General features: G+C 37.5%; 1 protein-coding gene across 5 annotated transcripts in view; it reads right to left on the reverse strand.

Moving 5' to 3' along the window:
• Window positions 1–25,784, reverse strand: part of RSPO2 (R-spondin 2) — a 104,912-nt gene that overhangs the window by 24,173 nt on the left and 54,955 nt on the right. For all 5 annotated transcript variants that reach the window (XR_010610267.1, XM_065668812.1, XM_065668816.1 and 2 more), the window contains 3 exons: window positions 20,392–20,580; window positions 10,167–10,310; window positions 8,948–9,136 (listed from right to left, as the gene is read on the reverse strand). Coding sequence is in view for 4 of the 5 variants with exons in the window: in XM_065668812.1 (XP_065524884.1) it covers window positions 8,948–9,136; window positions 10,167–10,310; window positions 20,392–20,580 (522 nt within the window). In the remaining variant the exon portion in view is untranslated. The remainder of the gene's footprint in view (window positions 1–8,947; window positions 9,137–10,166; window positions 10,311–20,391; window positions 20,581–25,784) is intronic.

Genomic DNA, 25,784 nt, shown 5'->3' on the forward strand with positions numbered 1-25,784 from the left:
TGTATAAACTCAGCCTTTATTTGAGCTCAAATAGCCTTCTTCCTGATTCACACTCTATGAAGAAACATAAGCTGATAAACTCTCAAATTAAATGGCAAAATGATAGAGGATTCTATTTCAGTGGAAGACACTTTACATTAGATTTTTGGGGCCTCTTCAGAATTTAAGCAGTGCCAGTTTAGAAACACAAAATAAATACTCTTAAGGATGAAGATTTATTGCATAAAAGGAGCCTATTTGGGAACCAACCATTGGTGCAGTACTGCATCTATCCTAATTTATACTGCTTTTATGCTTGAACATTTGGTGCAGAATGTCATACTGACACAGGTACTTGATCACCTCTGTGGTATTGCATTGCTATTTTACATGTTACTACTCATTTTAGGCTAAGTCATTATTAAGACAGTGCCCAGAAAATTATCAAATCTACCCATTTTTAATGTGAGGCTATAACATCATATAAAAATCAGTGTGCAGGAGGACTGCCCTGTTCAACATGAGCAGTTCTTGCTTTCTATTGGTCTTATTCTCTGCTCATGTTCTCACTCCCTTTCTAAACATTATCTGCAGTCATGTTTGATTTTCTTCAAAATGAACCTGAGATTCAAACTGTTCAAGAGTAAGTTCTTTTCATTCACCTCTGAGGTGCAAAGCAAAAAGAACGATGGGAATCAGACCAAGCTTTCCAATCTGGGGTAAAATTATCTCAAATTATTTCAGAAAGCTCTAATAAAATACCACACAAACAAGCAAAACCAAGCAACAATAACAAAAAGAAACAGATCTTTTCCCCCATTCCCCTCTTCCTGTGCTGCTCATGACGTGTAAAGATACAGACATGTCTAGAAACTCTCTATGAAGGATTTGCAAAGCACATCCTTAAAATCAGTGCAGTTGACTCCAGCCTAGTACTAACACTGGCAGCAACTCGAAGTGAGAGCAGCTGGGGGGATTGCTCCTTCACCTACTCCTTGTTGGCATTCCCCCATGACTCCTGTAGCCAGCTGGTGAAAGCTAATTAAATTAAATCTGGTCTACAGCAGAGTACTGGAAACTGCAGCATATATGAATTAAGCGGTGTCCTTGTCCAGAATTTCTTTGAGCCTTGTGGTAGTTATTTAACAGGAATAAACCCCACAAGAGAATGAATCCCCCAAGTTAGCACTCATGAGCTATGCATCCATAGAGCAAACCACAGTTCTTTATCACAAACATGGTACCTCATGGCCTGTGCAGGACTGAGCCAGATCTAATAAATCCTGTCTCTCAGCAGGGGTAACTAACTTGTGCACAACATTATGCTGACAGTGAGCTGCCTTGCGCAGCACCAGCTTGGGAACCTCTCACTGCATCACTGTAGACACATCTGTTGGGTGTCAGATTTTAAAAGACACTAGAAACCAGTCAGTGAAGCAGCTTTACCTTTTGCAGTCTGCTAACAAAGCCTTAATTGGGACCCAAATATCCCTATACATGTTTTTTCTGTCTAAAGAGCCAAACAACAGGAAGAAGCCATAACTGTCTATTTCTCAGGTTCTTTCCTCTCTCCTCCTCTTCGCTGGATTCTTTGCTCTCCAGATTTGCACCCTCAGGCTGTGAGATAGAGGCAAACTATTTCTGCTGAATTCAGCCTGAATCCATGAAGCTCCTCTCTTAGGCTACCTTAGGTTGCCAGTACATATCAAGCAAGCAGGCTGCAGAGCATTCAAAATGATGCTCCAGCAGAAAGCTATTATAGAGGGTTTGGACAGTTCATCACAATCAATCAAGTTACAGCAGTCTAATGAGTTCCTAGCTTAACGACCAAGCAGCTGTAATTAGAGGGTGATGCAGACTTAGATAATTTACTTTCATTGGTACTGTGCAAGGAATATGCACCCAGTTATGTCTGAAAAACTTCATCTACTTAAACTGATAATTTAACTGTTTGCAATCACATGTGCATCCAAAGAATCTAATTTCTGTCACGGTTGGTTAGAAATCACCAAGCCAGTCCTGCAGAGCAAGGCCAAACATTCAGGGTTATACACGTTTTCTTACAGTATCCTTAAGGGTGATGAGAGGGACAGAATCTAAGTATTGCATACAAATACTGCAGATTTTCTAAATATTATAGTACGGTCAAGTCTTTCTGCTTCAGTCACAGTCACCATTATTTATAGAGTAACTTCTAAGATCCAAACACTGCCATGGTTGGTTCATGTTCTGCTAGAAAGATGAGTGGTACAAAAGCTGAGGAGTATCAGAAGAACCCAACCAAAAATTCTGCCAGGAGTATGTCAGGATGCAGCCTTGTATTAATGTGGTAGAAACAAATAATGTCTGTATAGCCTAATAGGTTTATTACTTTAAAAAGAGATTTCTGTGCAAGGAAAGCCTTCGTGAATCCTTAAAAAAAAAGCAAGGCTGACTGCTTTCTAGTCATGCCATACCTGAAGCAGACAGGTCTGCAGACCTGCCATTACCTAGGTCTATGGTATGGGAGAGGATATCCATAGAAATGTGCCTTACTGATTGATCCTCAGGGAAGAAAACATAATCTCAGGTAGGAAAATGTTCACTGGTTTCTCTGCTGTGACTGGAATGGCTGACTATAATGTAACAAAAATAGCTCTCCAGTTGAGAAGTAGAAATGAGCAAATATATGGCTTTTCCTCCTTCAGGTGAATTGTAGTTACAGAATGAACAAGAAAAAAGCCAATAGGAGTTACTTCATAAGGGTATCACAATAAAATTTGTCAAGTACCTTTTACAGACAAATTCAATTTATGCACTTGGATCAGCTACAGCACTCTTTGGTATTTGTATGTCCTTGTGGATTAGCAGCTGGCTCTCCTTCAGCATTTTTAAACAACCCTGAACTGTATAATTGCCATGGGACGGTTATAACTCACACTGGTCATTTATGAGGATTTACATGCTGGTACACTTGGTTATTCATTAAAAAAGATTACTCCCATAGGAGATACTGCCTCACATGATACTCATGCTACTTTTCAAATACAACATACTTAAGAAAAAACACATGTTGAAAGTACTTATCTGGTCTAAGATATAATAATGGCAATAAATATATTGTGCATACAACCTTTTAATGCTTGGAAAAACTGTGTGAAAGACTTCCCAAGAAAATATTTCCTATTACTTTAACTAAAAAGGAGGATTGAAGGATAATTTATATTCAGGAGGAAGGGAAAAAGGTGTTTCAGTTGGCTCTTTTGCACTCACATAGTCTTTTTAAATAAGTTGAAAATGTATCATGCTACAATATGATAAAACAATACATAAAATTCCACAGACTAAATTGTCCTGATAAGATACGTAGAGCAAAAACCCTTGCACTTGGGAATGTCCATGACAAGATGTGCTTTGGGCAGTTGTCCTGAAGAAGAAAACTAAAACAAATCAGATGACAACAACTCTTTTCCACGAAAGTATTTTGTTCATGTCATAAAAGGTACATTCTAAAGGTCATTTTAGAGAGATCTTATTTCTAGTCTTAAAAAGAACATGCATTTTTAAATTCTCCTGAAGTCACAGAGAACTAAGTCTCTTAAAATCCTTCGTAAACCTGACCCATCAGTTAAATAAACAAACCAAAGCCACACTTCACTACAACAGCACTCCAAGGAAATTTAGGCTACTTATATCTATTCAAGCTAAGTTACGGGTTTCAATATAAGTAATGTATTATTTCACCATATTCACACACCCCACAAATGTTAATAACTATGATTATAACCCACAGTAACATTTATCTGGAATGAAACAGCAAAAAAGTTTTGTAGAAGTATTGTGACTTAATATCAAGCTGCCTCAAGTCCCATGCATGATCCACCATACCAGCTTCAAGGAAAATACCAACCCAAATATTGAGCAGTTACCTAAAGAACCTAAATATTGAAAGGATTATTTTCAATAAGTGCTGATATTTTTCAGAGCACTTAATTGCTTAGCTGCTCAATTTAACCTACCTATTTCAAACACATAGAAAATGCAGAAGTATGAGTCAACAGCCATACCTTGTTCACAGAGCTTTGAGAGACATCTAAACCATCAAGCAGTTTAGTAACACAGCAATCATTCCTGTAAAATCTGCAAAGGAAACCTGAATGTTGGTCCTTGACAGATAGCGCTTGGCTTTAAACTTAACTGCTACTCAAGCTGATGTACAAGTTTATATAGTTCATAAAAACTATTTCTAAATACTTTTCAGATAAGAGTCTAATTGGATTGCATTTTCTCTTTAGAAAATTACTAAAGAATGGATCACTTCCAATAATGTAATATAAAAAATCCAGCATTTTTTTTAAAAGTCACACTAAGTTTATTGTTGAACTAATTTTAATGAATATGGATCAAATGCATGCATAACACACCTATTTTGTCTCTTAGCTCATATGTGTAGGCATTTTCTTTACTGCATTTATTCAGGAGTATTTCTTGCTTGGGTGGGTTTTTTTATGCAAACAAACAAGCAAACAAACAAACAAACAAAAGATGGAACCAAGACAACCAAAACAACCAAACAAAATAAAACAACCAAAAAAACCCCAACAAACCCCCCAAAACCCCAAAACAACCAAACAAAAAAGTCCACTAAAATAAAATAAAAAAAAACAAACCAACAAACCAATATAAGTGCTGTAACACTAATTCAGTTGAAACATTTAGTGTGTAAGGGAAGTTTCAGAACAGGATTTCATAGATTCATTCAATCCCATATTTCCTCATTCATATGACCAAATAACACATAAATTACATGAAAAATAATATTTATATGAATCATGCTGTATCTCTGTCCTATGTGTGTGAACATCAACATGTCATACTTGGTTGTGAGGACCTAACAAAGTTGTTATTCATCAACCTTAAGAAAAGAACATATCTGCTCACATTTCATCATTAACACACCTTAATTTTCTCTACTGCTTTGGTATGAAAATATGGAGAAAAATGCTCCTCCATCAACAGATTCCTAATTTGCCTATCCCTGCCGCAGGAAGGAAAAATAAGATATACACATGTGAATTATCAGTACATGGTTTTTTGCTTCTAAGAAAAAAAAACTGAAATACTATATTTTAATGCAGAAATAAGTATATTAAGAGGAACAGAGCTATGTCCAAAAAAGAGAAAATATTTAGTCTCTGAGAATTGTTAGAGTAATTGCTAATCCTGTTTTTCTCACAGCTGACCTGATTTGAGCAGGAGGCTGGACTAGAGGACCTTCTGCAGTCCTTTCCAACATGACCTACTTATGATTCAGTTTTTCTTTTTTTATTATTATTATTACTATTATTATTACCAAACAGAGATTACAACCTTTGTGCTTTTTTTTTAAAGGAGCTGGCACAAACTGATTTTATATTGATAATATAACTACATTTATTTCCTATACCCCTTAATTTAGACTAGAGATTTAAATTTAGACTTCAAGTCTAGTCACAGGCACTCTTACTGAAATGAGGATTAGGAATTTCATTTTCCATAGGGTTTAGATTTCCTTTACTATTAGTTTTAGTCTGCAGCCATCCCTTCTAAATGCAATCAGCTAAAGGGTGGGAAAAAAAACAAAACCCCAAATATTTTAATATTCTCAGCACAACATTCCCTGTATGAAAGCAGATGCTGACAATCCAGATGAGCAGATTCTGCAGCTGATCAAGGCTTCTTTCCTGAGCAAACATACTAATAAGCATGCAAGGCTCCAAGTGTTAAGCCATACTCCAAGCTACATTCATCTTGTCTCTTCCTGCTCCCAACTGCTAACTCCTTCACTAAATGTGCAAAATGGCAATCAACTAAAATACTCACAAAAATACTTGCTCTAATACTATTGCTATTACTATTACTTTCCCAACCCGCCCTGTGCGAAGTGCCTGGTGGAGCTTACTTCTTGTCAGCTCTCTGCTCTCTGACTCTGCAGAAGCTTTGAGTTACGCTTTCTAACTGAAAATTACTGGTTGTATTTTCAGACATGCTAAAGCCAAGACTTCTTGGTCTGAGGTTAATTTGCAGTCGCAAAATACAGCAAAGGAGGCAAGCCTGCTTGGTGATACCAATATTCTAGCAGAGCCAGAACTCAGTGGAGCTACACTTAATGCAGTCTCTACCTGTCTGGTGAATGTGAAAAAAGGGCAGATTTGGTCCAATGTCACTGCAAAATTAACACAAAGATGCAGTAGGCAAATGACAGTATATTGTAAATTCTATGTACTACAGTTCGCATATTCACTAGCTTTCTGTATTTAACTATAAATTCTTTTAGTCTTTTTAGTCATAATTTCCAAGCATTAATAATGAAAATCTGATGGGGTCATTTTACTGTTAGATAAAAGATTACTGCACAAAATCCCAATCAACCACCACGACATCTATCCAATTACATGCCGGAGTCAAGGCAAGAAGTCCCTCCCACTATAGCCTTATGACCTGTCCTGCTGCCTTCCCCCTTTTGAGCTCAGGAAATTAATGCATACATATATGACATCTTCATCCCTCTTGATTCATGTCTTAAATAAACATTCATAAATAGCATCATGATTTGTACTAGAATTAATGAGTCTGGCATAGAGTGATATTCATGTATTACTTAATACGAAATGAGAGCAATTTGCAAGTTTCTCAAAGGTAAAAATGAAAGAGGAGTAACTATTGAGGTGAATGTGGGGACCATGTGAAAATAAGAGGTAAAAAGAGAATACTTGTAGTAAATCTATAGGAAGACTTCAAGACCACAAGATTTATCAGTGCACAGAATGTTTCTGCTGCTAATTTCCCCATCGCTTGTAACACAACCACTCGTTTTCAAAAATTCTTGGTTTTTTGTTTGGGTTTTTTTTTTTTTTTTTGAGATAAAGAGGGAAAAAAAATCTTATCAGGAAGAGACCAGCACAAGTAGGAGGTGGCCTGAACAATCAAACCAATCTTTTTCTAAGTCCAGCCTCTCATAGTATGAGTCATGTTACACTCAAGCCACAGGGTAACATACATAATAGGAACAGATACACAGATGTCACATTCCCACCTGGTAATAACAGTTAAATCAATTAGTACTGACAATAAGAAAATATCACACAGTAATATATATTTGACATCAAGTAGAGTATCCTCTTAATGTTGTTGGCTTACGTAGGAAAGAAGTGAAATCATCTTTCACTTGCATTTCAGGTTGTATCTCTACAACTCTGCAAATACCGGGAAAGTGATAAGGAATTCTTCATCACTAGATTTGTACACAGACCCATGGGTAACATCTCAATCACTGATAAATATGAAACTGAAGTACTTAGTAGGAAAACTGAATTTAACTCCAATTCTGCAAATCTGTAAAAATCTGTTTCAGAAGTTTTTCTGTGGTGTGGACCATAAATAGTAACTGTAAACTGTACAGAAGTAGAAAAGCATGCGACAAAAGCACTGTGTTTGACCATGTTCTACCAAAAATAACCTTACTGCCTGTGCTCAGTTTAATCCACCACAATCTACAGCTCTTTCAGCTTTATAATCCAATATTTATCCTACACATTTTTGTGAGTTTATATACTGAGAACATTGGGTAGAAAGCATTTATTAACAGCCTCTCAACTGGCATTTACAGGGATTATGGTTCCTCAGTCCCCCAGTAGTGTTAATCTTTTATTTTTCTCTTATTTCCTCAGTTTAAAAGTTCAATTACAAAATTTCTAACATTAAGAAAACACCATATTTTAGGAGGTAGGATCTGCTTGATTTGAGTTTCCCTGTAACCAGTGTCTCTGCCTCCTGCTGCTTCACAGGACTAATAATCACTATTAAACAAGCAACAAAACACTTTGAGTGTCAAATGCAGCAACTTGCTATCTAAATTAAATATTATAAAGGAGTGGGATCTTAGACCAGACATGTGTATAATCATAATTAAACATACTATGAAGCAGGCATTACAAACAGGACAATGTCTATGTTTTCCTCACCTGCAGAGATAACCAGACCAGGGGATGATTTACCCTAGGCACTTAAAACACCACTAACACACTCTCTCACAGCAGTTTCTAAGGAGAAAGAAGAGAGTTTTTACTCTGGCCAGTGTTTTATATGGTGGCACAGAAGCATTATTAAGCATCAGCATTCAGTGTGGGGAGTTCAAACCTGCAGTTTCATATAAATCTATTCTTATCTCCAAAACACAGGCAGGGAATTCACACTATAGAAGGACAGGAGAGGACTGCAATATTTAGGATTTACTGGAGACCGTAGTTTTGAGAGAGTACTTCAAACCTTTCACACTGGATTTTTATTCAATGTCTTTCCTGATACTTAGTGAAAATTTGCAGAGGTTTGATCAATGATCTTGATATAGTCTAGGCAACAAATTTCCTAACTCTTAGGAAATTTACTTGTGGTAACTACCATAAGCTGGTCTTCTGATGAAAAGCTTCATATCTATCACTGTTCTGCAAATATCACATCTATCAAAGTTTGGCCCTGATCTACAATATTCAGAACAAGTAACATTCCAGATAACAATGCCATGTGTAACTAACTTCGCTGAATTTAAATCCCCATCACACCAGCACTGGGTGTGCCGCTTGCAGAAAGGTTTAGAATCATAATCTTTCCTGCCATGTGCAAAGCAATTAGTTATTCCACCATCACTATTGTTTTTATGCTGAAGCTCAAACTGCAACCTATTATAGTTCTTCCATGGGGCACCTCTTTGAAAAAGCCTCAGTACCACACCGGGAAAAACAGTTTCACGGTATACTAAGAGACTAATCACGCTGAACCTCTACCTTGAACCTTGCTGCACAAATGAGGACTGCCACAGTACTGCCTTTCAGCCTTAGCTGGCAGAGTAGGGACAGGATTTCCCCTTCAGCTGGGATGAAGTTAGAAATAGGATTTCAGTTAAAAGAAAGCTCATACAGGTTTTTGTAGCATGGATTACACTTACACTTACCTCCTGGACAATGCCTCATGGCCATTTTACACCGTCTGGATTCTGCAATGGTTGGGCATGGTATCGTGTCTTTTGCTGGCTTCTTCACAATTTGTCTTGTTCTTGTTTCCAGGCCCCACTTAAATCCACATGTTTTGTTATTTCTGCTGCAAGTTCCCCACTCACTCCACTGACCTACTTCACAGCCCTCTGATAAAGCAAAAGAAAACATGAGTAAGCAATTATTTTGTTTTTATTTCGTTGTTGGCTCTTTTTTATTGGAATATAATATTATAAAGCATCACTTGAAAGTTTTACTGTTAACAGGCAAAAACTTTCAAACAAAATTAAAATCTGTTATATAAAATCTCTGAAAATCTTTTCAGCCAGCATCAACTTGAGCATAAAACCATCTGACTATCAATCTGAACGTAGAGACAACATGTTAGTCCCAAATATTCAAAAAGCCTTCTAAAAATCACAGTTTATTAATTTTTTTTTTAATAAATAAATCTTATTTGGTTGTCACCGGGATTTGCAAAGTTTAAGAGTTCACATTTCCAGGTCTTAACCATAATGAAATGTAAAGAATACTCTTGAAAGACAATCTGTTCTGGCACGATTCCAAGGCTTCAAGCTAAAACACCAAATTGTGAGACTTGAGAAATATTGTGAGAACTGCCAGTGCTGGTTGGAGTTATATAGTAATTTCTAGCAGAAAAAAAAAAAAACCCACCCTTATTTGGTGGTTTATATTTGTTACTTCCCTTGGAAAAGGGAGGGGCTGCAGAGAAACTGAAAGTGAATATGAAACCCAGATGTTACAGGAATGCAACCTGCCCTGCCCCTGGGTTCTGGCCTTGGTAAAAGGCCAAATGAGCAGGTAGTTTTATGAGGGCAAGTATCCAACAAGTACATCACCGATTTACAGTTCTAATGCAAAAAACTGGCCTTCCTAAAATCTTGTAAGTTCTGAACTGTAAATCCTCATACAAAGTGATTTACAATTGAAAGGACAGAACTTTCTGATGCAGAACAGAGTGCTGTTCCCATTAATGCAGTATTTCAAAGTCTGGGAAAAAACATCATTACTATTGATTAAAAAAAATGCAGACCCAATTCAGTAGTCAGTATTTCTTCATAGGAAATGTTGAGCATCAGCTCAAAAACAGTGCCATACTTGAGCTTGCCAACTGGCAAAAGAGCTGCTTTAGCAGCATTGCTGTGCTAGAAGACTCACCCACACATTCCATAAGCTCTTCCAAAGCTGTGAATCCAGGGGGGCATCCTCGGAAGCAGCGACCTCTGTGCGAGTAAAAGCCAGTTTTGCATTTGGTACAAAAGTCTCTGCTAAAGCAGGAGTCGCAGTTTTCTATTCTGCATCCTGAATTGAAAGGATCATAAGGAACAGTGAAACAGCTAAGTTAGGGTCAGGCTAAAAATGGAACGACTTTCATAAAGCAATAAACCAGCAAAACTAGAAGTACTCTAATGAGGAATATTGTCATCCTGAAATTCATCTGCTCTGTAAGAGAAATTAACTGTAACTATTTATCACATTTTCCCCTACATCCTTTTAGTCATATTTTTTAAATCAAACCTATAGCTAAAACCTCTACCTAGGTAATATTTGAGTTAATTACATCTTTTTGGAGGAAAAATGTTCATTGTAAATTATTTTTGTGTTTAACTAATTTTGAGCCAACTAAGATGCAAAAGTTTTGGGAAGTATGCATGTATTGTATGCACTGTCTTCAGTTTACTATTTGTCATCAAAAGCAGGATATGTATTTTTTTTCATGAGTTGACCCTGTAAATAGTTGAATGAATGTTTTCATGTATTAGATCTGATGTCCATATCTACCAGGTATGTTCTATCATGAAAAAAGCCTCAATTTTTCTGGATGTAACTCCTCTCTGTTATTAAGGCAGTTAACCCATTAAAAAAAAAAAAAAACCAACATTAAGTGATTAAAAAACATAAAGCTATAAACACTAGCAAAAAATCCCCCAACATTAAATATACTATTGTCTTTTGAAATACTGTATTTCTTTGAAAATTAAAGAGAATAGATAGACTACATCCATGATAGACTACAGACTCAAGAGGCAGACTGTTCAGAAAAATCCTATTCCATACTAAAACATGGCAACTTGGAAATGAACTAGATATCAACATTCAGATGCACACCTGAGAAGTTGAAATACTTACACGGAGGCTTATGAAAGTCAGTCACACATACCTAAAAAAAAAATGCCAGGGGAAAGTGTTCCCAAGATTAAAAAGTAAAAGCGATTTTACTTGGAAAAGTAATGAACACTTCAAAATTATTTTAAAATGATCTAATCCTTCAGCTAACATAGTTAATTTATAGTTAACTATCCTGTCTTCAGGTATCTCAAGTCACAGAAAGAAACATTTGTTACTCGGGTCATGCAACAATATACTAACATTTTTAGTCAATTAATTAATTTATTATTCGTTCTTTTCTAAAGAAAAAAAAAGAAAATACAAACCATACGGACTTCTGAAATAGGTATTGGTAAATATACCCTTCCCTTAACAACATTTCAAATTTAGGTAATCCTTATAAAACAGATTTTAGTATTTATTCCTGAACTTCAACATGCCTGAGTAAGGCACAACATAACACTTAAACTGGGTGGCGGTGGAAAAATATTCTTTGTTAGCAATTAGGGCAATATGAGGCTTTTTAGATCAGATTTCTTGTGGCATTGGACAACAAATCAGGCATATTGCATGGAAAAAAAAAAAGAAAATCAAATGCCGGTACTCTTTTCTTTGGTTAGAAGGAATGCGAACATCAGTTTGAAGTCTTGCACTGCCAAAGATAAGCTCTGCAGGCTCTGTTTAGTCACAACCACACGTAACCTGTGTGCTACCAACTCCTGTGTCCAGCATCTCTCAAAGGGGCTTTAAGAACTTGTGTTCACATAAACAGCACAAGCTGGGCTTCTTTTCCACAGTTTACGTTATAGGAAATTCCAAGAACGAGGGTTGAAAAATTCTCCAAAGAAGAGAAGATCACTGCCCAAACAATAACCCTGCAACATCACTTCCCTAGATTAACCTGACTGCACAAATGGTATGGTGACTTGCTCTGGAGATGTACTGCAATAGTTAATTGCAAGTTATTTTATTACGTTTGAGATTTGTTGTCTACTCAAAATGTACTATGCAAGTACTTTAGTAATTGCAATGCTTGAATCAAACATCCAGTGTGTGTAAATATTCAGAAAAGAACGTTTGCCTCTTGTCCACCCACACAAGACAGTTTGAAAAGGCATCAAGGTTTTTCCAGATCTTGTAGTTCAATGATGAGGTGCAGAACAGAACATTAAAAGAAAAATTAGCATCATTTGACCCTCGCTCACATCCAAGTGATGCAAGTATATTTTCTGAAATAAATATTGTTTTCTACTGCTTTCAAAACACGTTGGGAAGTTACAAGTTTAAACTTTAAAGTTAATCCATTTGAACTTTTCTGGGTGGAAGAGGGATTAAATGAGAAACTTTTTTACATAAGTTGCCTATTTATAACATATAAACATGCTTAGCAGGCAAAAGCCTGCCTCATCTTTGCTCGGGATACCCTCCATAAAACTACTACTATTTAAACTGCTATTGTGTATTGCTAGTATATCTGTGAATACCTCATATTTAAACATTAAATTAATGAATTAAAAAATCTTTAAAAATATATAGAAAATGGTGCCCACTAGAGGTTACCAGATAGACAAGGGTGCCTGGGAGACTTGAGAAGCAATAAGAAGCCTGTAACTCTGGGGGGAACAGGGAAAGATAAGATTGGCTTAAAGGGGAGAAAGAGTTGACAAATTCAGTCCTGCAGAAGAACCCCAAAGAGCAATCACTTACTTTTGGCAGGCCTACCATATTTGCAGGGCAACAATGACAGAATTAGAAACCTAATCTTCAAAACCTGACAGTAAAGAAGTAAAGGGTGCTTCATTGCTGCTGCTCCCATTTAGCTAGCAAAAAGAGGTCTGTAGGTCAGCGGCAGACGCTTGAGTCCCTATTCAATTTGCAGCATCTCACCAAGGGTCTGCTTTCAACTAAACCTCAAATCCCTCCTGATCAGCATCATGTCTCCTTATATCCCCCTGGCCCTACTGCCCTCTATTCATAACAAGGACCTCTCAGACATCATAACACTCACTGCAACTCTTCTAGCACAATCTCATATATTTTTTCCAGTGATTCTATTTTGAGAAAGCCAGAAAGTGAAATTCTTGCTTCCATCCTTTCACCTGAAAGGTATAAAGCACCACTGAAAGCCACTCCCATGTGAAGACCATATATCTTTCTTCCTACCATTCGCATATAACTGGACTTTGAAAAGCACTCAGGCAGGCCCACAGAAATCTGCTGGTAGATTTAGAAACACCGTTTCTAAACAGACAACACTTTAAAATGTCACACCATACTTCCCACAAGAGTTGTATGTAAATGCTAAAAGAAAAACATTCTGACCTCACCAAAATCTATGGCAAAGGTCCGAATTGCTTCAGCAAAGGCAGTTTTAAACTCGTAACTTTCTTAGCCCATCAAATTGACCAGACCCACTGCAATTATTTCAATGGGAAAAAATAATATTAGAAACAATAAAGAGCATAATGTTTCATGATAAAAACATATTTATAAAGTGAAAAGTGAGAAATGGAGAAGAGCAGTACTCCAAAAGTTAGAAAAACTTTCTAGCAGATTACTTTCAATCACAAGCTGTCCCAGGAGTGGTTATAAATTTACAGCTCCATGACTTCACCCCCCCGGGAAAGGGTGGAAGAGAAGTCACTACTCTGTCTGGTGAAGCTGAGCTGGGCTGAAATCAGACAGAAGTGCTTTGCTCAACTGTCTTTACTGTTCAGACAAAACAAAGTGAAATAGAAACTTACCTCTTCAAGAGCTTTAAAATGCTGATTTATGGGACAAGATATATAAATTTTCCATTGGAAAAATCTGTTGATACTGTGCAATCTCTTAACTTAGGCTGACAGAAGAGTAAGAATGTGAATGACTGACATTTCAGTAGAGCCCAAGGGTAGACTATAGTATGAAAAAGTGCTCCCATGCCTGAGAGTAGCTGCAGAATATGCTCAAGAAAGAAACTTAACTCCATAAGCTAATAATGCACTGCTCAGCCAATAGGCAAGAAATTTACCAAACTGAAGGACTTCTTTGGTTCTAGAGAGGAGAAAAAGGAGAAAAAGAAGAAGGATAATATCATCTCCTTTAAAATAGGCCATTGTCAGAAAAGAATTCAAAGACAGAAATTTAAACCATCTTTGACTTTGACTGAAACAGAGTGGCAAAAGAGAAGTTATGTACAGGACTTAGGAGTCCAAGTCCCCTTTTCCTTGATTACAAGTGAGCTCTAGCACCCCGTGACACCTCAGAAATAACTTTTTTCTGAAGTATTTCGCACGTGCACCAGATATTTTGAAAAAGTAATAGCTCTGAGCCATTTTTCAGTCAAGGTTAGTGCAACAATTAGATGTGTAAGAATTCTATTTAGCTGGCCAGGAATAGTAAGTTTGTATTTAGGCTTTATAATCTCATTTATGTTGACCCACATATATTTATGTAAATATCACAAAAAAAACAAATCTGATTGATGTGGATGACAATATTTATAGAAAACTACATAAATAGTGCATTAAAGAACTCTGGAAGGAGAAAGCCCAGATTACAAATCATGTCTAAGTTAGAGATACATTTTAAGCAGATAAACCACAGTGATATTGAAAGATTTTTGTGACCTGTTTTTGCTTCCTGACAGTCATGATAAGCCAGTCCTACTCATTCTTCTTTTAAAATGAGCATTAAAGAATTTACAAGTTTATGTTTTAGAGATGGAATCAAAAGCCCAAGAGTTTGAAATACATATTCTGATATTTAATTAAATATGGACTCAGGTACATATGCTTTTATTGTAAAAAAAAAATAGTACATGCGCCTGCAAACATCATCTCTTTGTATTAAAATTACAGAGAGCATAACATTACCAAAACAAATACCATACCTCCATAGTAAATTTATCACCAGTTTATAAGGTGATGCAGAATAAGATGAATTGTAGGGAAGGATATGCCTTTGAATATATGCCTCAAAATAAAGTAAAGTATCCATATCGAGATGTATGTGCTTCATATTTTAACATACCTTAACAAGGTTTATTATATCATTTTCTTACACAAAGTACAATATGATGAATTTTAAGGTCAAAAAATGTCTACCTCAACTACAAAAAGCAGTGATTCATTTGTACTTTTACTGATATGAATAATCTTGAAAATTTTACACGAGCCTTATTTTGCCTTTGTGAAAGATCAGATTCTGTAGCATTACCATTGCAATATTGTCCCCTTCTAAACATAATCAATGTGATTGACTATCCATCCATAACCCCCTTCATAACAAAGCTATTTTGAGGTACACGTAGTGGAAAAGATAGCTGGTCAATTCCTAGTAATGTTAATAACAACAACAATTCACAGTAAGTTCTGTTCCACATGAATCTTGGACACCAGTGAAGAGACGTTGACTATGGGAAAGGGAAGTGAGAACATGTGAGGTGATCTGCATGAGTGGAAACCAGCAACCACCAGTGTAAGAAAGATAACTCCCCTGAACACCTTCAAGGTGGAGAGATAATGATCATATTTTGCAAAGAGAAGCTGCTGACTGAAGCTATATGTGGAAGGAAACATGGCATTACTCAATTGAAGGGCTTGGCAATCTTTGCTTGAGGCATTTAAGAAGTCAAAGTAACAGATGATTCACTACAGTTAGTGTTTTACTTTTGGAGGTCAAACTCAGTCTTTAAGGCAGCATCCCAAAGAAGCCTCTGGGCCCACAGCTTGTGAGGTTGGTTATCCTGGGGAGTGACAACTGTTGCTTGGTCCAAAGCATTAAATACTTGAGTCTTTCACATGAACTCTGACTCACAGCCCCCACTATTCTTTCCTCAGATCTCTGCCTCTTCTACCCCAGAACCTCCTAATTTCACCTATGACCAGATCGGCCCCATGCCCATCACACTCACTCCTTCCAACTCCTGCTCCCATCCCTCTGCTGGTCAGTAAAACAGCATTGGTACTACAGACTTCACGCTGCCATCCTGACGTGTGCATTGGCACTCCACACCAATCTGTCATGATCAAGCACCACCTTCCATGCTAATCCTCTCCAGAATTTCTTGAGCTGAGAAATACTTCAAAAATCCAGACAGACTACAGGTTTTGTAGCTCATCTTGAGGACACAAGGGGCACATGAGAGGCAAAGACTGTGCTATTGCTAACAAAAGAGGGAGACAGATGCAAGATGCTGAAGAAAGCTATGATGCGAGAAGTGCTTAAAGTGGATGGAGCATTCATTTGTACAACCAATGGAAAGAGAGACCAAAACTTTCAGGAAAGTCCCTGAGGAAACAGTAAGGAGAGAAGGAAAACTATAAGTAAAAGAGCTTTAGCCTACAGGGGAGTATCTATATTAGATATTTAACCTCCTAAGCAGCTATAGCATAGGTAGTTACAGGTTTATTGTTATTATTATTATACAAATAAAGATTTTTAAGCTACAGGGCTGGGGCCAAACATGAGTTCTAGAGAATGACACACACAGTCACTTGACCACAACAGATACTGAAGTTTACCACAGGTCTACCATTTCATAGAAAGCAATGCTTGGAATACAACATCCTAATTATAAAATACTATAGTGAGGATATTTTCTAAATTAAATTCACTTAATAAAGACTTCATGATACATTTCCAGTAAGTTCTAATCCCAATTCATTATTAGTTGAGATCTTTTAAATAAATGTCAAACCACAGTGTTTTCAATTATTACTTTACAAATATACAATCGCCTTATTAAATCTAAATTGACTACAGACTTAATAAATCTTAATTCAAAGCACTGTCATGATTTTTGTTGCCAGACAGATGGAATAAAACTTTTCCATCAAAGCACAAAGGCTAAAACTAAAAATAAATAGATAGATAAATAAATTAATAAACTAATCCAAATTAAAAAGAAATCTAGAACTACTTGAAGGAAGAAAAGACAATGAAAGAGAGAAGCCTATAAAATATTGACAGGTAGACCTCAATTTCTGGCCATTCAACTTAATTTTCAAAATCCCAAATGCTATATTAAGTTTGTTTTAACGAGATAAGGCCATATTGGAAGGAAACAAACACAAATGTAATGAAACCTATTTCTAGAAAGTCAGAAAAAATATTTAAAGCAAACAGTGCTGTCCCTGTGGTAATTTAACCCCTCAGCAGACCATTACAATTGCATTGACTACAATAGTTTCAGACAGCCATATGCTCGGCTATACTACATTAGAAATAGTCAAGCCATGATATATTAATGATGCCTTGCTATTTTGTAACAAAGTTAAAAAAAAAAAAGCCAACAAAAGAACTTTCCTAATACAGTGAATTTACTACAGGTACTTAATAAATGCTCAATTTATTTAAAAGCTTCTCTTTATCTTGATTTTACTGAAGGCACATGGAAGGGGAAATTACACTTTTAGCAGTGCCAAGCCCTCCTGTGAAGAAAGAAGGTGAACCTAAACAAATGGAGTAGCCAACCAAAGCTGAAGGGAGCTGTAATTTCTCAACACTGACTGCTTCCTCCCCCTAAAATTGTAGAAGTTACTATGGATACAGACGAAGTTGAAAGGTTCAAGATTGGTCTGATTAATGGATCAAGTCTATGTTAAACCAACCACTCAGGTGACAGATTTCATTTTACTCTTTAATTTGGCTTTGGTTTTTTTTTCTCATGAGATTATTTCTTTTTGGAGCAGTTCAGTTCAAAGTCAGTAATTATTAAAATTTCTTGGAAAACTAACAAAGTGTAGCTTTTCTCTTGGGTATTCTTCTACAGAAGAGACACAACACTTTCCAATTTCATGTCCAAATGTACCGCATTTTCATACTGCAGTGCTCAAGATGAAAAATATCTCCAGCAGGAAACTCTACATCGACTTCTAGAGGCAAACAGTCTCAAATTACATGATTCACTGCTACTAGAAAAACAGTCTAGAACCACTTAGCAAATTCAAGACACACATACAGCTTACATGTAGAAAAGAAAGCTAGTCCTGAAATTCAAAATTTCCATCATTTTAGAATTGCTGCACTTAGCTGTTCCATTTGTTGTGTTACATATGGCACTAAATATGTTTGGATTTTAAAATCATGTCAACTTTCCATAAAAATATGTTCTATAGCTTGTTTAACAAAAATGGGCAAGCATTCCAGTAATAAAATATTAAGCAGCTTTTGTGCCTATAAAGACATTAATAAGGCAGAAATAATTTTAACTTATGTAATTCAAGCCCTGTAACTCCCAGAAGGACTTTTAAATGGCCAGAATTTTTATTATTTTTAGCTGAGACAGTATTATCTGAGCAATGGAGTCTGTAAATAAGCATACCTGAAAGTATCTAACATCAAGCAGGAAGAAATTTATTCTACTTAAGAATGCTCATTTTAACTTTAATCCACATTCAAAATGTTTGTGTGTCCACAATGCAATGTATGTGCCATGCAAGATCACCAAACCAAGGAAAAAAAAAGATGTGATTTATAAATACATCAGTTGGCAGTTACACTAAAATAAAAATATACAATACAAAAATCATTGGAGGAGAATCAAAACTGGCCGGTAAACGCAACTGCATAATTATTCTCACAGGAGGGAAACTGTCAAAGGCATGAGGGTGAGTTAAGTATCCAGCGCTCAACACATGCCAACATGGGTTGGACACAACTCACATTTATGCTTTTCAAAACTAATCCCGTAATTCAGGGAAATGGCCACTTTCAGTAAGTGGTAAAAATGAAAAAAGTTATATTGAATTCACCATCCACCTTCGGCAAATAATCTTTTGGTTTTGGTGTGTTTTTTTTTTTAAGGAAGTAAAGAAAGACTTGCCAGTACAGACGACTTATTCTATTTCATAAGCACAGTACAGGGTAATACAGATAAGTTAATCTATTTCCCGAAGTTGTAACTATATTCAAAAACATTTTTACATGGGCAAGTTTTTACAGCACGGTTTTGAAAGGTTTAAAGTGGACAAGTTGCTGAAACATGTTATGAAAATGAAGTCCAAATCCTAAATTAATTTACAGAAAGGATACATAAACCATATAGTGGTCTCATTTAATTTTTCATCAAAACCTAGCCACCTGGTATAGATTAGGCAGCATTTGGCAATATTACACAGCAGTTGGGAACACAACCTGAAGAATACCATATCCATGGAGCCTGCACAGGGAATGGGGAAAGAGAGGCAGGACATCATTCCATGGGCGGGGACAGGTCCAAGCATGGCTATGAGCGCTCATCGTCCAGCTCAGATTGCTACGGGCTGACCTCACATAGCTCTGAAGATCATATGTGATGTGAAAGCCAGCACCCACTTTCTCACAATGTGGTGCATGCCAGTGACATGTCACAGTACTGAGGGGGAGAATGTCATTCATGGAACAGACACTTGATTATTCCAGGAAGCAAAGTAAAGCTATTTCTCACTTCAGGTTCCTAGGTTCAGTGACCTAATTCCGGTTAGACTATGACACACACACACACACACATACCAAAAAAAAAACCCATAAATATGAATTAGAGGTAATAACAACAATTAATAATCCATATGGGTAACACTGCACATATGAGCATATGGAAATCTTGATATGAATCAGCACAACTGCCAGACAGCAATGAAATAATGTGCAGAGATACCAGAGCACTCGTTGACTTTAACAGTTGTGCTTCTAGGCACAAACATGCAAACAGGGAATCTTGTTGCACATTAGCAGGTTGTAAATTTCCAAATAAAATGCAGTACTAAAAGTGAAAGGTTGTTTGTTTGGTTTTAATAGTACATCTGTTTTATTAAAATAGCAACACTTACATATTAAAGTATGTCTGGTGCGAGGTGTCTGGTCACATGAAATTTGTGTGGGAACAAAAAGCATGACAAGAAGCCCACCCATATATTAGTGTATGTACTGACTAGTACCTACATGAGGCACTGTTAAATTAATGCTTAATCCTTTTTTTCTTCGTATAGTGGGAATTTGTTTGTTAAAATTAGGAATATCTGCTTAGATCATCATACTTTCCCCAACTTCCCTCCTAACTAAAGCAATAAAACCAATAAAAATAGCCACAACAATAAAAACTAGGCTAATGCATCGACTATTTAATCTGCTGAATGTTACATATCTTGGACTGAGTTGGGATGTTCTTTAGCAAAGAAGTTTTATAATGATCTTGAGACATCTGTGAAAATATCACTATGTTCCACAACATATCATTTTAAAAACTGAGCACGAGTTATGGCCTTCCTACAACAGTGAATGTAAGGGCTCAAAAAAAAAAATATAAACTCACTTGAACATCTGTTCATGTCTGGCGTTCGGAGTCCGTAGTATCCCGATGGGCAGGAATGCAAGCATTCACCATACTGTCTCATTCCTTCTCTTCGTAGGAAGAAGAATAACTTGTGTTGGCATCTGATGCACCCATTATCCTTTGAACAAGATAAACAACCTTTGCAAATTGGATTTGGTCCATAGCTAGCTGCAAAATAAGAAGATAAATTGCACTTTGAGATCATTTGGAAATTATTTTGGCTAGAGGTCCTCTTCTCTCTAAAGTGTTACTTATCTACCACATGGTTACAAACAGTTTTGAAAGGAAGTTTCTGAAAGTGCGCTTCACTCTCATACATCTGCACTGGCAAGTGAATAAAGAGAAATGCAATCTCTACATTTTTTATTGTACATAGGGCAATTCAATGAATTTACACACATTGAAAACAAAAGTACCGGCAAGCAGAGACCAAGCTATATAAAGTTCACCAGTATAACTTAAGCAAAACCCAGGTGCTGAATTCTAGTTTGAAGCTGGGAACATAAGCACACAACAACAAAATATATGAACAAGAGCACACTGGTACATGCACCTGGAATGATATGTTTATGGAAATCCAGCGACCACACTACTGCAATTTCTGACATGTGAAGAAAGCAATATTATTAAGAGTAGAGAATTCTCTGCAGAACAGGTACAGCACTAGCAACGCTGTCCCATAGCTCTCAAGGGTCCAGTTCTGGAAAAACTCTCTTCTTGCAGCCTTTTCTTGATCTTTCTAATAAGAACATCAAGACAATTATTTCCAAGAAAAGAGTAGCAATTTTAACTTCCAGAAGCCTTTTTCTACAAGTTTCTACCAAAATAGGCTGAAAACAATATGCACGGACATTACTGAAGGAGATTACCATTTTAGGTCACCAATTGCTGTGCCTTCAATTCTATTCTCAAGTTTTGATTTTCTTTCCCCCCTTTTGTTTTCTTTAATTACTTGGCTGATAACTGCAACACAAACCTCAGCTGTATTACTTTTGCCCTTATGAGCTTTTATTATCCTGCCTTTCCACAGAGTCACCAAACACTGCCTTGTCCCCATGGGCTGTCAACTCCTCAAGCAGAGTCAGCACAGCAGGATAGCAGAGGGAGGATGGCTCACAACATTCCTGAAAACAGCATAACTTAACAGGTCTGGTTTAAATACTAAACTGGCTACAGGACTTCACAGAAATTTGCCAGTTCAAACTCTGTTTACTGGAAACAAAATTAAAAAATACCATGCAACAGAAGGAAAGTGTCTTTAGGGTCTCAAGAGCTTTTTAACAGAGCAGCTAGCCAAAAGAACAAGGACTACGTCTAATGGTTATACTTTTAAAAACTTAGAAGTATTCACACCCTAACATAGTACTCTGGTACTTTTATCTTGTATGGATGGATAATTGAGGTTGTTCGATGGATGACTTCGCCAGCAGAGCCAGGAAAAGAAAAAGCCCACCACCCTCTGCAACTGGTAGCTGATAAGCTTTACTCTCACCTTCACACATCTGCACACCACATTCCCACTCCCTCTCTGTTCCCATCCCCCACACATGCCTCACCAAGTTCAGCCCAACAGCATTCAACTCTGATCTTGTACAAAATAATCCTAGTGGGTGGCAGGCAGGACAAGAAGGCAAGCAATCAGTGTGAAACAGCTCAGCCAGTGGGACGCTTTGAGTACTGGAGTCCTCTGGCACCAGACTCACACAGTGAGAACCACTTGATGGGAATAGCATCCTTACCCTCTAGGGTATATGTATGATTCTTGGCCTCTCTGATAACCCTTATGTAACAACGCTTCCTATCAGGCCAACTGCCTTATAATCCTAAACCAGTTCCCACCTCCTGTTGCCCACAAGACTTCAGATATAACTTTTTCCTACACTTCATGTTGCTACTATTCTCATTCACAAGCCACATCTTCAAAGACATATGAGAAATAAACAGATGATGATCTAGGCCTGGATACATCCCTCATCTCACTGTCAGCAGGGAATTGCCTATCTGTAACCACATCAAATAATGTGACCATGTACTCCAAAACAATTGTTGCTTAACACATGGTGGGCAATCCTGTAGTCTTCTGAATCCCTTTTTAGTCTCCTTGGATCTCTTAGTAAATCTGTACCTTCAGCTTGTTCAAGATTCCTCAGAGAAGCCTGTACTATACAAAAGAATTAAATAGAACAAAGCAGTGAAGATGCAAGATGTCTGATTTTATTTGCCACTCAAACACTTTTCTTTGGAGTTTCAATCAGGTGAAGTCAGATCTCATATACAGCATGTGTATGATTATGATTCTAGGTCCAGACCAACCACTGAACGGCATGGTTTCAGCTAAAGGCGACTATATATATGAATATAAATATATATACACAGATACAACTAGAAGCTATACAACAGCAGGCCTGCTGGCAACAGGCAAGGTACCAGGGTACACCTGTCTCAAAGGGGTAAAATGATCTTTGCACAGGAGTTAGTGGGGCTCACTGAAAGAGCTTTAAACTGGATTTGAAGGGGGAAAAGAATAAAATGAGGCCCACTAGAGATAAGACTGGGGGCAGTACACCTATGTTTATGGGATGGTGTTCTAGCCGAGGTCCTTCAGTGTACCACCATCTCAGTGCAGGTAGCGGATGGAGATCCATGAGGCAGCAGAGAAGCAAGACTTAATGATGTGTTAGAAATGACAAAAGTGCCTGAGAATGGTCACACAGCTATTAAGGCTTCTCCCCCCAAAACAGTGGCAGAATCAATAGCCTAACTGAAGTGCATCCACACCAGTGCACACAGCATGGCAAGCAAACAGGAGGAGCTGGAAGCCACTGTGCAGCAGGAAAATCATGACATAGTTGCCACCATGGAAACATGGTGAGATGACTCAAACAACTGGAGTGCTGTGATGGATGGCTATAAACTCTTCAGAAGGGATAGGCAAGGAAGGAGAGGCAGTGGTGAAACCCTGTATGTTAAGGATTGCTTTGATAGTCTAGAGCTTGATGGCAACAATAGGGTTGAGCGTTTCTGGGTAAGAATCAGGGGAAGGCCAACAAGGCTGATATCATGGTGGCAGTCTGTTGTAGAACACCCAACCAGGATGAAGAGGCAGGCAAAATATTTTATAAGCAGCTGGGAGACGTCTCTCAATCACTGGCCCTTGTTGTCATGGGGGATTTCAACTTACCAGATGTGTGCTGGAAATACAATACAGTAGAGAGGAAACAAACTAGGAGGTTCTTGGAGCGTGTGGAAAATAACATCCTGACACAGCTGGTGAGTGAGCCAGCTATGGAAGGCACCCTACTGGACCTGTTGTTACAAACACAGAAGGACTTGTAGGTAATGTGATGGCTAGAGGCCATCTTGGGCATGGCAATCACAAAATTATAGACTTTTCAACTATTGGAGAAGTAAGGAGGGGGGGCAGCAGAACTGCTACTTTGGATTTTCAGAGGGCAGATCCTGGCCTGTTCAGAAGCCTGGTTAACAGAGTCCCTTAGGAGGTACTCCTGAAGGGCAAAGGGGTCCAGGAAGGCTGAACATTCAAGAAGGAAATCTTAAAGGTGGAAGAGCAGGTTGTCCTCATGTGCCAAAAAAGAAGCCAGCAGGGAAGACAACCAACTCGCCAGGTCCTGAACTTGGGTCGCAACAACCCCATGCAATGCTACATTCCTGGGGAAGAATGGCCGGAAAGCTGCTCAGTGGAACCTGGACCTGGGAGTGTTGCAGGCAAATTTAATTACGCTGATTTCTCTGAGCTTCAGCCATAGCTTTGTCCTAACATACTCCAACATGAAAAGGAGCTAACAGCATAAAACGATCCTCCATTATCCTGTGTTATCCTTTTTTTGGAGATGGAGGGCATATCTTTCACAGCTTAAGGTCAACACAAGATATATGAAGAAGTTGAATAATACAGTAATTTTGTAAGTTGTATAGATTTATTCCAAAAATTTCACGTGTGGAGGTTCCCCAAAGCATGACATCTAGACTCTCTTCTTTATCTCTTGACCAGCCTTAAAAAATTATTTATAATTTCTATGCCTGCATTTTTTTTTCCCCTCTTACAGAAACACTGGGAGATTCAGTTCATCAAAACTTTAACTCACCGACTTTGGATAATAGAGTTCAAGATGGTCACACAGTTAATGGTCACATAGCGATGACTTTCCTTGTTGCTCTCCTAGTTGATTAAGTTATAACAAAAAACTAAAAATGCATCAGATATTTTTCCTTTTTTTTAATCACACTAAGGAAAAAAAAACACTGAAGAATTATACAATGATAAGGGCGTAAGGGGAAATAATATGATTTATATGATGCAATACAACCAGTGAACTTTATAAAATAATCTGAAAACTTTCCACTGCACTGCTCAAGCATGACATTGAAAAATTTCCAAGTATTTTGCATACAGTAAGTTACCATGAAGTATATCATAGAACTGGTGGTCTTCCACATTGTTGTTGCCTATATTCTTTTCAGACCTTCATGGCAAGCATACTGACTTCCGTGACAGTTCAACATGATCCAATGCAGGGAAAATCATGGTACGGTCTACTACTACATTACTTGGATACTGAACAAATATTTTGGCAAATCAAGTATCACAGCACTGGTTTCGTTGTCACATCAGTAAGCCATCTTGAAGATACCAACTTAACTTTCTCTCTTTGCCCCTACATACAAAGGCTATCATTAAATCCTACTGAATTCCCCCTGTCCCAAAGTCTTCCCTTTCCATCTTAGTTTCTTAACATAGCAAATACAATGCATTCTTATCACATACAGCTTCTTCAATTCTCATATAATTCCTCTTTGAAGGAGGAAGCCAGTGCCTGTGTTCAACACAAAAACCTATACACTTCCTTTCAAATTTCTTCATAACTTTCTTTCTGTATTAGACTGCAAGAAAAAATAACAAACTTACAAAACATGGTCAATCACATTCCAAGTATCCAGCTGCAACACATGCAACGTAGAACATCACACTACTCATCCCTGTGTTGACCCTGCCTGTAACACCCTCCTCCCTCAAGTGTGTGTGCCAGGCAGACAGGTTTCCTCCGAAAAAATCCCTCATGGAAACTTGCTCCTTCCACAGGGTCTACAAATGCTAACCAGCATCAGAGCGCTGCTGTCGTCACATCATAAAACTGAAAATGCACACATGCTCCAAGTCAGCACCATCCTCTAGGTATCACAGTACGTGACTGCCCTGGCTGTCTGTTTAAGATTGTAAGGTCTTTGCAGAAGGACTAATGTTTTGCACAGCCATGTAAGTATGTGCATGGGTGCGAACACCACACAAACACACACCTTTATACAGATAACACATTTTTCTATTCCTTCTGCCTGCTGCTTCTACAACTAAA

This window comes from Lathamus discolor, chromosome 2 (assembly GCF_037157495.1).
Source record: "Lathamus discolor isolate bLatDis1 chromosome 2, bLatDis1.hap1, whole genome shotgun sequence".
Taxonomy (NCBI): domain Eukaryota; kingdom Metazoa; phylum Chordata; class Aves; order Psittaciformes; family Psittacidae; genus Lathamus; species Lathamus discolor.